Here is a 13,712-nt window from a genome sequence, read left to right on the forward strand (position 1 = left end):
TTTCATGTGATGCTGCTTGTTGGCGAGTAGTTTACGGCAGTTAATGGGCAGCTGGCAGGTGTGAATATGATTAAGCCAAATAAGATCAGCTTGTAGAGCAACATCCTTATCTGGACAAATTCAAACTAAAAAGGACAGTGAAAATATATAATGTCTAACATCATCTGTCATTTTCTCTGTCTCACTCTCTAGTTTACCCCTTCGACCCCAGCCTCGAAACTCAGGTGATTTTTATTTATTTATTTCCTCTTTTTCAGTTGTATGAATAGGTATGAATATCAAAATATGATTACTTATAGTTACAACAACTTCTGTTTTGATTCTTACTTTGCTTACTCGTGTCATCCAGGAGAGATCAAGAGGTCAGCCTCGATGTCCTTTGTCGACGGCAACCTCGGCACCTGGCCCAAAGAAAAAAGGTTAGTAATATTACCGTCCTGTTTATGTGCTGCTCATTTCAAATATCCAATCCTCATGAGATTTAATTATCCCATGGGGATTAAGAAAAGCATATTGTGATGTTGCCAAACCAGACTCTTTCCTCAAATAGAATTTAGAAATACAAAAATGTATCTGAAGTTTTTTTTTTTTTTGTCTGTTAAGGTCTGGGCCTTACGGCGTGTCTTTTGACATCCCCTTTGACAAAGACGACTCTGCATCCAGCGGTCTCTCCTCCACGCGTGGCATGGTCAGGTCCGTCAGCACTGATGACGGTTCTGGTTTCAAGGTCCACCACCTGCCCCGTGGAATGAAGCATAACCTGTCCTTCCAGCCGGTGAACGGTCAGAGTGTCGGCATTGAGGAGGAGGGCTGCCCAGACAGCCTGGCTGATGTGGAGCCCGACAAGCCAGCGTGCCCCAATGGACATGGAGCTGTCATGGCAACGCCTCCCTCCATGGAGGAAGCCCTACAGATTATCCACAGCCCAAGTAGGCTCCCAGCGGAGGGGATAAACAACGGCTTCTTCCTGCACACTCAGGACCGCGGGGCTGTTGTTGGTGTCTTGGAGCCGGTGTCAGAGTCGGACTCCAAAGGGCTTCTGAGCAACACGGACACCGGCGAGGTGGACACCGGCATCCATATCCAAACAGAAGACATGCTGGATGAGGATTCCTCTCTGAAAGACTGCTCTGTGAACATGGACCTGGATATGGACACGCCGAGCCCCTGCCCGAGCAGTCAGAGCAAATCCCCCTCAGGGTTGAGGATGACCAGTTTTGCTGAGCAGAAGAAGAAGAAGCATACTCCATCATTGCCAGACTCTGGCAGGTGCAGCAGCAGCTCCCTCAAGACCACTCCTGAGGGCTCTGAACTCAGCCTCCCGTTATCTGTCTCCTGGGCCCCGACCCCTGAGCACAGCCCCATCCATCAACAAACCACACCACCCCTCACAGCTCAAGCGTCGCCCACACCTTTACAACTTCCGCCCAATGACCCCGCTCAGGTCATGGCTACGGAGATGGTAGAGCTGAGGATGAGGCTGGAGGAGAAACGCAAAGCCATCGAAGCACAGAAGAAGAAAGTGGAGGCTGCTTTTACGAGGCATCGGCAAAAGATGGGCCACTCTGCGTTTCTCAATGTGGTCAAGAGAAAAGGCGACGGGGCTGCCAGTGGAGAGGAAGGAGGGAAAACAAGTCCCACCTTCAAATTCGGGAGGAGCAAGGCAGACACACCTGACGGGGCGGAGCAAAGCAGCACAGCCTCCTGTTGGACAAAGTCACCTGGCGCAGGAGAGGACGGAGGTCAAAGCCACGCTCAGATGACCGAGGTAGATCTCACCGAGTATACACGCTCTATTGAGAAACTCAACCATTCACTAGCTTTCCTTCAGACTGAGATGCAGCGGCTGGCTCAGCAGCAGGAGGTGATCATGGCCATGAGGGAGAAACAACATCAGCAGGTGTGGGTAATCCCTCCTCCGCATACAAACCCATCACCACAAAAACGAGCCGGAGCCGTCACTCGATCCTCGGGACCCTCCTCTCCTGCCGACTCCCCTCGCTCCACCCACCGCTCTCCAACCAGCATCAAACGCAAATCTGCCTCCTTTCACTCGCGTAATCCCCGCGTGGTTCGACCCAACGAGCTAAAGCTGGCCCCTTACAATCGAGTCCTAACCGCCCCACAGTCTGTCGACAGCATCCCCAGGCTACGGCGATTTTCTCCCTGCCAGCCGTTGGTAAGTGCCTTCATTTACATGGGGGAGAAACTAGAAGCCGCCAATCCCGAGACAGTAGCCTCAGACGGGGATAAAAACAAGGAGACAGAGTCGCTCCTTTCCCCAGAGAGGGAGATTGCCAGTATATGTGTAGCCAACTCACCGCCCAGCTCCCCCAACCTGCAGAACAAAAGAGACCCAACAGAAGCAGATTCAGTTCAGAAGCCAGTTCCAGATCTGAAACCCACCATAGAGTCGTCATCTCCTGAGGTTCTGGCCCACGCCGTGGTGGAGACCTTCACGGTGACGCCTACAGAGATTCCTCCCCAGCCAAAAGCCTCAGGCCCAGTCAAGAGCAGCTTGATTGAGGTTCCTCTGTCAGTCGTGAAGCCACTTGAGGATCTGAAGCTTGATGACAGTTTGGAGATGCAGCAGAGCGACGCGGAAGGCCCGGATCACGACCAGAAGCTGTCTCGTGGTTTCTTCTTCAAGGTAGGCTGTTGATTCAAAGAACTGTCACCATATTTTGGAACACTTTTTCCTTTCGTTATAAATGAAAACAGTCATCTAGGGCTGCAACTAACTTATTATTTCCTCTATTAATCGATTAGTCGTTTGGTCTATAAAATATCCAAAAATGGGGAAAAATGTCGATCAGTGTTTCTCCCAAAGCCCGAGATGACGTCCCTCAAATGTCTTGTTTTGTCCACAACTCAACAATATTCAGTTTACTGTCATAGAGGAGTAACAAAACCAGAAAATATTCACATTTAAGAAGCTGGAATCAGAGACTTTTGACTTTTCTTTTAAAAATGACTGAAACCAATTAATCGATTATCAAAATAGTTGGCGATTAATTTAATAGTTAACAACTAATCGATTAATCGTTGCAGCTCTACAGTCATTCAAGAGAGATAAGATAAGATAAGATATACTTTATTTGTCCCCAATGGGAAATTTGCTTTCTACTCCATACTGGAACTGAAGGGCGGAGTAAGAACAAAGAACCAGCAATATAAATTATAAAAACCATGACATGCAGCGCCACTGGAAGCCTTAAAATGCAGTGGCGCAGTTCTGGGGTGAAAAAAAGGCAATTCCATTTGAACCTGAGGCAGCTATGTTTGTTTTCATCAGGAATCATTTTTGTTCCTAACAGGAGATGATGAGCAGTTCAGGAAACATGTCAGCTGAGAAAAGCGTCATCTTCCCATTTCTGGGTTGTAAGATAGCCTGCTACTGTAGCTGCAGTCTGGGCTTCGATGTAGGTCATAAAACTGGGGCTGTTGTGAATAATTCACGCACAGCTGTGTAAATGTGGGGTTGGAGAAGGGTTGAATAGATGGTGGATGGGAGGGTGAATGCTGAGGGATGAGCAAAGGATGGCCACATGAAAATAAAACTCCAGATGAAACCAATTTGTACTGAAATTAGCAGCCTGGTGTACCTACTGTATGTTGGAAACAACATAGTCCCATAATACAAAGAATATGGATAGAAATTGAATTTTTCTGTCTTATGTAATTACACAAAAGAGAGTTGACCTTCCGTGAAATGATCTACACAATAATCTGTGTCACACAGCCATAGAAGGTCAGCTTTGCTTAATGAACAGCAGCTACAAAACACAAATGTATAATATGCACTAAATGTTACTGGATGTGACTGACTTTGTTTCCTCCATGGCTCAGGCGGATGGAAAGCCAGAGGAGACCTTTGCTCAGAAGAGGGCTGCACTGATGGAGAAGAGGATGAGGAGGGAGAAGGAGAGCCAGCAGAAGAAGATGCAGCAGGAGCCTGAGTTGGACCAGAAGAAGGAGGAAGCTCGGTATGTGTTGACACATTTGGAAAATAAGTCACATTTTCATTCAGAACACACAGGTATAGGAGCACAGTGCGGTATACTCTTTTCTTTAATCTTGCAAAAGTTAAATTGTATTATCCACCATTAGAAATATTGAACACTTATTCTAGTCTTTTCCATCTTTTCTGAGTGGTCTTGAGATTATTTTATGGGGTATAAAAGAAGAAAAAACAAAGTTCTGCATCACAAATTTGTATTCTTCTTTTGTACTTTTCTCAAATCTTTGCTTTTGTGAAATATTGGATCATTTTACCTTTTTGAGCCTCAGATAGTTATTTGAATTAAAACATCAGAGACATTAAGAGAGGGGAAATGTCTCTTCGGTGGATCTGCTATGGTTAAAATACAAAAACAATGGATACCACAGCTTTATTCTTTAACAGTTTATTGTATTTCATAAGCTGGTCGTATGTTTTTTTATGTAAAATCTTATTCTGAAAAGTAACTAAAGCTGTTAAGTGAATGTAGAGGAGTAAAAAGTGCAATATTTCCTCCTCTGAGATGTAGTGGAGTCAAAGTATAAAGTAGCATAAAATGGAAATAGTGAGGTAAAGTACACCAAAATTGTACTGAAGTACAGTACTTGATTATCTATATTGAACAGAAAACTCTAACGGTATTTCTCTGACTTCCTCCCATCCCCCTGTTCTGTCTGTTCAGACTGAAAGCGGAGGAGGAGCGCATCAGGAAGGACGAAGACAAGGCCAGGAGGGAGTTCATCAAGCAGGAATTTCTCAGGAGGAAGACGCTGAAACTGATGGCGGACATGGATACCGTCATTAAACCACGGCCAGTTGGTGGGGCCAAGCAGAGGCGGGGACGTCCCAAGTCCATCCATCGCGACAGCGTGGAATCCCCCAAAACCCCTGTCAGAGCTGCCACAGGTAACCATGGAGACGGCCCCCACTCAGAAAGGTCGTGGTCATCCCATCTGTCGAATCTGTGTCCTGCTGCCACTTTGCTTTGTGCCACTTGAGAATCACATTTATTACACACCTCAAATAAATTATTCTTGTTTTACATAAAAAATATAAAGATAAATTAATCTAATTTGGTTAATTTAAGCTTTCAACTGTGATATTATTATTCTATTATTAATGGAAATGTTTTTGTATGGTATCTAATGTCTAAAAAGTCCAAAATAATACAGAATAACTTTAAATTTGAGCTTTAAGATGATGATATAATGAAAGAACAATGCAATACTAGTGTGTGTTTGCATGTGTTTTTATATGTCAGTTAAATTAGGCATCATATAATGTGTATTAATACATATTTATGCATGTATTATAGGATGTGTCCGTGTGACTTTTCTGCGTATTACTGGATGTTAGAGTTATTCATAACACCGTGGCTGTATTGCTCTGTGACAGGGTTGGCACAAAACACAGTGGGCAGGCTGGTGTTGTTGTTGTTATTCATAGTGTCGTGTGTGTAACTGTGTTGTGCTGTGTCACATCTCGTCCGTCTCACATCCAGGTTCACGCCAACGTGTCTTTTCAGTCTCCAGCTTGTCCCTTGCTTCCCTCAACCTGGGAGACAGCGACAGTGTTCAGTCTGAGAAGAGATCGCCAAGGTGAGATGTTTTTTACAAGTCTATCTAAATCTGGTGTAACATTTCTTTTCAGGGTATTTTTCACCAGATTTCATACTTATGGAAACATAACTCATTCATTCAGGAATATAGCAGTGGAATATGTTTAGTAAAGCATGTTACATGTGAAAAACTATGTGTATTCCTGCTAGTTAGTTGTTTGCTGTATGGTATGCAAAGATAGTTATAAAACCCATCATATCACTGTATAACCAGACAATGCCAACACATTTTATTTGAAACCTGAAAATGTCTGAGAAACTTTGACTTTGGAGTGAATTTTAAACCTAAATCTTTCACTGTTCTTCATGTGCATGGTAATATCTTCTGAACTTTCTTGTTTTTGTTAAAGCTCTGCAGACTAACTCCAGTTCTCAGGTCTAACATTTCTCCTGTATTCTTCTACCTTCCTTCTTTTAATACTTTCTTTCCTGCTGTTTCACACACATCAGAAGTGCTAGTTTAGCCTCTGGTGGTCTCTTCTACTTTCTGAGCTCTCCTAAACTGAGAAGGAGGAGGTTAGTTTCTGCTTGGCAGTTAAACCTTAAGTTAAGGTGCTTCTTCACGCTGCCCTGAGCCCAATCCTGCACTGAATCCCTGATCGAGCACTTACAGGAAAAGCAACATATTTCCTTATGATTAACTTCAAAGCACTTGTCAAATGCTACCCTGTAAGCAGCACCGCCTCCACTAAACAATCACTTGTCTTTTTCCACTTACTGTTCTGCTGTGCCTTTCAGAGTCCATTGTTTAGTTTTTTTTCAGTTATTACATCTCTGACCAATTCTGTAGAACACCCCCTGCATAAAGCATCCATCTTATCAAGTCATTTAACCCTATATATTGTGTCTTAAATTCTGTTAATAGGATTCAAGATATCAGTTTTTCTTGAAACATGTAAAGATGTTGTTACAGCCGCAGCCGGAAACCTCTTCATTTATCTAATCTGCTCTGGTAGCATGGACATATATACATAGGTTTACATAGGTTTCCAGCTGCGGCCATAAAAGATATATTTATTCCAAATTAGATTTTTATATCCTATTGGAAGACCAGGCCTTTTTGAGAAATTAAAGCAAAAATGACTTCTTAATGTGGGCAGTTTATTTTCACACAAAAAGGTAAGTTTGGCTTTATGCTTTATGCATTATGACCCCAGTGGAATAAGCTAATCACTTATTCACATATAGAGGGGACACATAATGCAGTTGCAGTCCAGAAAAAGGAGCAAATAAATGCAAAGTGCTGCACTGTAATTGATTGACCCTTTTTTATTGACCTTGAATGCACCAGACTGCTTCACATCACTGCACTCACTGCCTGTGCTTGCAAGCTCTGCTACTTTACTGTAAGGATGCACAACAGACACCCAAACCAAGCCCACACTCAAGCTGTGTGCTGGAAGAGCACACACAGTTTCCTCTACAGTAAAGGATAAATCTATACGAACATGATGTAGACAGGGTGGGAAAATGACACTAGCCTAATACTGCTGTTTTGTAATGGCTGGTAGGATTTATCTTTGGAGATGTAGTAGTAGTACAGTAGTTTCCTGCCCTGCCTATATATATGTACACTTTGCTAAGTGTTCAGGAGCAACACCCATGCAGAAAGTAATCTAATACTCTGCATGTATATCTGCGTCTGTGTGTGTTCTAGGCCAGATTCTGCAGATGGCTTCCTGTCCCCGAGTCGCTCTAGCAGCAGGAATGGAGAAAAGGACTGGGAATGTGCATCCACGACCTCCTCTGTTACATCTAACACTGAGTACACTGGTAGGACAACTTTGGATGTATCTTCTAATGCAAATGTTGAAACTAACTGGCTACAGTTTAAACAGTTTGGAGAATAAACATGATTTTAAGACATAAAGGTAAATGGTAACATGAGCTAATGTTATGGAATAACATCATAAACATAGTTATCTATTTCTGAGTCTTGTGTGTTTTTGTATCCAGTGCAGCTCTTTTCATTGACATAACTGGAGTAGTTGCCATGACAACAGTCTCATCCTGATGTTCTCTCCTCTGTTCTCATTCAGGACCGAAGCTATACAAGGAGCCCAGTGCCAAATCCAACAAGCACATCATCCAGAACGCGCTGGCTCACTGCTGCATGGCAGGCAAGGTCAATGAGGGGCAAAAGAACAAGATCATGGAGGTAACGTATGCGACGCTCCAGGCTTTCCATTAACTACAATGTAAACCCATCCGTGGCAACAGTAAATGCACAGGGAATGTGCTGTGTTGACGTAGTGTAAAGAGCGGAGGAGACACACAGGGCGGGAGTTTGATGGGTCCAACAAACACAAGGTTTTCATCCAGGAGACCGCTGTTCTTGTTCCATGCATTAAGTTTCACTTTCACTTTACAATCAGCTGTTCGTTCGTGTCCCCGTGTTCACATCAAGTCACATTTTTGCTGTACAAACGTAGTCATTTTAAGCCCAACCATGTCGTTTTTTTTTTCGAAACATAACTATTAATCACAACATTAAGCTTGTGTTTACTGCGAGCGAAAGGTGTGTCTGACAAAGCGTCAGTATGTGAAGAGTTGGGATGAGAACGTGTTTGGTGTCCTGGTGGCTGTATTGATGATGCATGTCACGTTCTGTCAACATTGTGGATTAAAATCTGACATGGGACCTTCATCTCACAAAAGTATTACAACAAATTCTTTAAAAGTAATGGTGGAGTTGCTTAACAATAAAAGCCTGTTAATGAAGGGAAGGCTTAAATGTAAAAATTCTGCAGGAAATATGATTTACCGTAGCGGAACATTGATAGGGAAAAACGGCAAAGTAGAATGAATTTAATGTAAATGAAAACAATATTTAAATTAAAAGGTAAAACACAGCAGAGTGGTGAGTATGATATGACTTTGTTGTTGTACGGTCGGCGTTAGGTGTGGAAATGTACATTATACTGAATTTATCAAGAGAACAAGAACAAATTTAGCTTTTGAGTTTTTGTTTTTGCATTAACCAGGGAACAGGTGAAATTCAAAATAAAGGACTGGTTCTCAGATATTGAGGTAAATAAAGTAAACCATGTGAGAATTTACAGTTAAAGGGATTTAATTCCCTTCCATCACAGTAAATATTAAGGCCATGTTCCACCAATGGGAACTATATGTACGAATAAAGGTTTGCTTTGTTACAAAAAGGGCTAGTCAAAGAATAATAAATAGTATTTTAATTGCAGAGAAGGGCAGAAAAATCATTTTAGCATTGAAGCCAATCTAAATCAAAGGGTAAACACGCTTTTAAATAACTAAAATGATGCTTGTAAGAGTCAAATATCACCAAAACCTTTACTTTCCTTAAGCATACATGACCTTCAGACTGTATCTAATGAGCTTTTCTCCCCTGACCTTAACAGGAAATGGAGAAATCAGAGGCCAACAACTTCTTGGTTTTGTTCCGAGATGGCGGCTGCCAGTTCCGCTCCCTCTACACTTACTGCCCCGAGACGGAGGAGAGCAACAAGCTGACGGGCATCGGCCCCAAGATCATCACACGCAAGATGATCGACGGCCTCTACAAGTACAACTCGGACAAGAAGCAGTTCAGTCAGATACCAGCCAAGACCATGTCGGCCAGCGTGGACGCGGTGACGATCCACAGCCATCTCTGGCAGACCAAGAAGCCAGCCACCCCTAAAAAAGTAGTGCCTGCCCAGTCCTAATGGAACTTTATACCCCACACATCACCATTCAAATGGAACATACCCATTTCAATTTGCACTTCAGTGTACATATCCATGAAGATTCAAGCACCTGCAATGCCAGTTAGATGAATGCATATTTGTCTTATTTCTATGTTTGTTCGTTTTTTCCTCTCATTGCATTCCTGTCCTCATTTTTCCTCCTTAATCCAGACTGGACATGATAGGACTTCAAAGATTATGAACAACTGGAATGTATGCCACTGTTGAAGAATGATGTAAATGCTTATCACGTCTGTGTTTTTAGAGATCGTCATGTTTGAGTCAAATTACGAAGGCAGGTGTGAGTGTTGTTTTTGTCTCCTATGTGCCAAACGTCAAAAAAAGAGACGGTATGAATGCTCGGACATTTTACTGAAGCACTGAATGTTTTAAATTCATGTACAGATTGATTTTTGTTCCCATTATCCTGTTGGCGTGTGGCCTTATGCGCGTTTTGTTTTAGCGTGTGAGTGCAATGAGGCGATTGTAAAACAGCGTATACAGAGGCGTTTTTTTTTTGTAATTGGAAGAACACTTTTTTTCTTCATCTCTGTGGGTAAAGCAGTTTGTATATTAAAGTACGTAAAACTACAAAAGGGCCAAAAAACTAATTGCATACAGCTAGCGTTACTCACACGGTACATGTGTGTTCAGCTCGACAAAGCAAAGCGGTTTCAGCTTTTTCAGAACCCTTTTTTGAGAAAGTGATTTTAAAGAATGCAGGACGTTACTGTAGATCACTGGTTCTCAACCTGTGGGTCGGGACACCTGCAGACCATTTGAGCTATAATATGTGGAAAAAATATATTCCTAATATACAAATATGCTGTCATGTTTGTAATTGTTGTGTTAAATTCCTTTTTCTCATACTTTGCAGAAGTAGTTGCAACCTCAAGACATACTCCGAGAAGTAAAATTGACAGACAGTGAAAATAAAAATCAACTCTAAGTTAACTATCTGGTTTGTTTTCACTCTGGGTTTACAAGGTCAGCCAAAAAGGGTTGAGAACCAGTGTTGTAAATCACTCTGCTGCTGGTTCACAGCAGATTTGTAAACAAATAAAACAGTATTATTTTATTTGTATTGTTAAATGCTGCCTACAGCACCATGTAGGATCTTTGCATTATTAACATAATGTATGATTACACTCTCACCCACTGGTATCAGTAATATGAATTCCAAGACATAGACACAGAAGAAGTATTTCTCTTTATATCAATATCAGGATTTCTTGACAGTATTAAAGGACCAGTGTGTAGGATTTAGGGGGATCTATTGGTAGAAATGGAATATAATATTTATAACTATGTTTTCATTAGTTTATAATCACCTGAAACTAAGAATTGTTGTGTTTTCGTCAGCTTAGAATGAGCTCTTCATATCTACATAGGAATCCGCCATGTTTCTACAGTAGCCCAGAATGGACAAACCAAACACTGGCTCTAGAGAGAGCATTTTGCGTTCTTACATTACCTGAAAGTCACCGTAGTTCTCCAACATTCTTGTGAAACCGCGGTAATATGAGATACGAAGTGCAAAACTGTGGCTATGCCAGCAGCGGTTTAAATTTCGTTGAACCTAAAGTAGGCGAGGCGAAGGTCCTGGAAGATACTACGGCGTTAGCTCGGTTTTACACTCACATTACTGCAGTCTTGGAAAGCGGAGGGGTATTCAGTTGGTTGCAATCTGCAACCACACCACTAGATGCCGCCAAATCCTACACACTGTCCCTTTAAATTCTTCAGATTCACACTGAGCTTACTTATCTTAAAAAGTCTGCACTTATGATACTCTGACGCACTTTTGGTAAAAGCATCCACCAAACACCAAATGTAGTAAACATAGTGCATATACAAAGTTTAGATTGCTGATTAGTTAAAAATCAATCGCTCTGTTATTTTAAAAAGCCAGCAAGTATTGCCTGATTCATTCAAATGGCCACACTGTTACTATGGCGTCATTTTCAACACGTCCGTGCATCTTACATAACACAAATGTGTGTTGACCCAAACTAAGTATAATGTGCAGCATATTTGTCTGTTGCCTATAGATGTAACATGTCCTAAATAGGCCAGAAATATTGTAATTTTGTTAGATTTCTTTTATTTGTTTCTATTATTAGGAGAATGAATTTCACAAAATAATGCAAGGCAGGGTAGGGCAGATCCTTGTTACGGGTAGAAACTCGCCACAGAGTTTCATTGGTGTCAGTGTCATGTTCCTTTTGCCACCGAATGTCAAATCAACACCATTTGCAGGTACGGTTTCTAACAAAAATACATCTGCTAACATGTTGTTTTCAACTGGAGGGATATTTATGACCTGAAGAGAGCATGTACACGTCTTTGAAAATATAATCTAGTGTGACGGAGTGTTTCTTTGTTTTTTGGAAGGATTTGTCCACAGAAGCTCTGTCCACCTGCTTATGGCTGTTTAAGGCCAAGGTAAATGATTATTTAAACTGTAACGATATTGTACAGTGTGTTCATGTGAGCTCATACCTATTCACTATGATGACTTTGTTTTGTTTGTCAGACGCTGTGCTGTCATTCGACATATTGCTGAACATGTAGTTTCATTTTTTTTTTCTTTTTTGGCATTCAATAAAACTAAGCATGGCCTCAGCAATTATGTGGTGTTGATTGTTAATTTCTATTGATTAATAGAAATTATTAGAATATTTACAGATATATTGTTATTTGTTATATTGTTATTTATTTTACAGTTGTACAGTAGACATTACAGTATCAAATTCAAGACATTTCTTTGTTTAACCTCAGTCTCTTCATTGAGCTGTTGAAAATTGTGAGACATCAATCTTGCAATACATAGTTGTGTGTCATCCACATGCAAATTGAAAAAAATCCTGAGAAGAGAGTGGGCCTTTGTTGGGGCACACCTCAGCTGTTTGGTAGAGCTGGAGATGAAGTTACCTAATGTAACATATAAAGGTCCCAAAGGTATATTTTAAACATGTTAATGGCCAAGCCAGCTATTCCAAGGTACAGTTCTTAAGGTCAAGTTGGACTAAAATGGCTTCACAACGATCATCACTGTCTTTTATCAAATTATTGTGGAGTATAGTGGAGTGTGAATCCTCTCAAACTCATTCAGCATGTAGTTGAACCAGAGGCAAGGCTGGATTACCAATCAGGAAAAGCTAGCAACTGACCCAGGCCAGAGACCCTTAGGAGCCCCAAAAGCCTCAGGTTCACTGTATGTCATTATTGTTTCTGCAAAAGGTTTTTATTGCAGAATTATATACGAATATATGCCACAAGCATACAGCGTCAACTGAGAGGGCTCCTGCATTATTACCTAATCTTGTGGCTCGGTTTTGCATGCCACTTTGGAACCAGCTATTTCAGCACACGAGTACTGTTTCTGTGGGCGTCTGGGCAAATAATGAGGCCTCCATGTAAAGTATGCTGTGTTAGCCTATTCATAGTGTACTTGATTGGAATAGGGCCAGTTGCACAAAGATAGATCATAGACTTTGTCTTTAATATAACTTGAAGTCAGATTTATAGACCTGTTGCATAAAGCTTACCTATAAGTGACTAATGTAAGAATGACTTAGATAGTCTGTGGCGCAATGCATTGTGGGTGAAATAACACACTTCACAGAGGAGAAAAAATGGCGGATGCAACAGCAACAGCGACACCACACCAAGTATGGGAAAAAATAACATAAGGTAAAATAAACAGCTTAAATTCAACGGTCGTTAGAAGAACCCCGTTAAAGATGTTCAAAACAATTCAAGAATATGGTACAAGAATACATACGAAAACCCAAGGAATCCATCGGTACCAACCATCATGTCATTCAAGCTTGTCACGAAGGAGGCTAAATAACACTCCAAACTTGCACTAAATTTTGGCGAGGAAAAACTGTCATGGCCATTTTCAAAGGGGTCCCTTGACCTCTGACCTCAAGATATGTGAATGTAAATGGGTTCTATGGGTACCAACAAGTCTCCTCTTTACTGACATGCCCACTTTATGATAATCACATGCAGTCTGGACAAGTCATAGTCAAGTCAGCACACTGACACACTGACAGCTGTTGTTGCCTGTTGGGCTGCAGTTTGCCATGTTATGATTTGAGCATATTTTTTTATGCTAAATGCAGTACCTGTGAGGGTTTCTGGACAATATTTGCTGCATTCATTTCACAGCTAGTTACTAATAAACATAATATAAGCTCATAAAATAGGCTACAATTAAAGATTAAATCAGTGGTGGGCATTGCCGACCTTTTTTGGATTGTGACCCCTTACAAAAAAGCAGTGGGATTATTAGTCACATGTCCGATGTCATTGAGTTGTTAGCACTTCTACAGAATGATTTCCCATTCTGAGATTGTGTAATTTAAATTACTGTTAAAGG

General features: G+C 41.4%; 1 protein-coding gene across 4 annotated transcripts in view; it reads left to right on the forward strand.

The window, feature by feature from the left end:
- The window catches only part of camsap2a (calmodulin regulated spectrin-associated protein family, member 2a), a 59,995-nt gene extending 49,086 nt beyond the window's left edge, over positions 1-10,909 (forward strand). For 2 of the 4 annotated variants that reach the window (XM_074634582.1, XM_074634584.1), the window contains 9 exons: positions 193-224; positions 350-419; positions 604-2,650; positions 3,850-3,986; positions 4,683-4,906; positions 5,502-5,598; positions 7,276-7,391; positions 7,658-7,776; positions 8,996-10,909. In XM_074634582.1, coding sequence (XP_074490683.1) covers positions 193-224; positions 350-419; positions 604-2,650; positions 3,850-3,986; positions 4,683-4,906; positions 5,502-5,598; positions 7,276-7,391; positions 7,658-7,776; positions 8,996-9,301 — 3,148 coding nt within the window. In that variant the 3' untranslated portion in view covers positions 9,302-10,909. The remainder of the gene's footprint in view (positions 1-192; positions 225-349; positions 420-603; positions 2,651-3,849; positions 3,987-4,682; positions 4,907-5,501; positions 5,599-7,275; positions 7,392-7,657; positions 7,777-8,995) is intronic. The other 2 variants (XM_074634583.1, XM_074634586.1) reach the window with 1 other exon arrangement.
- Positions 10,910-13,712: the final 2,803 nt, after the last annotated feature.

The sequence above is a fragment of the Sebastes fasciatus genome, chromosome 5 (genome assembly GCF_043250625.1).
Source record: "Sebastes fasciatus isolate fSebFas1 chromosome 5, fSebFas1.pri, whole genome shotgun sequence".
NCBI lineage: Eukaryota > Metazoa > Chordata > Actinopteri > Perciformes > Sebastidae > Sebastes > Sebastes fasciatus.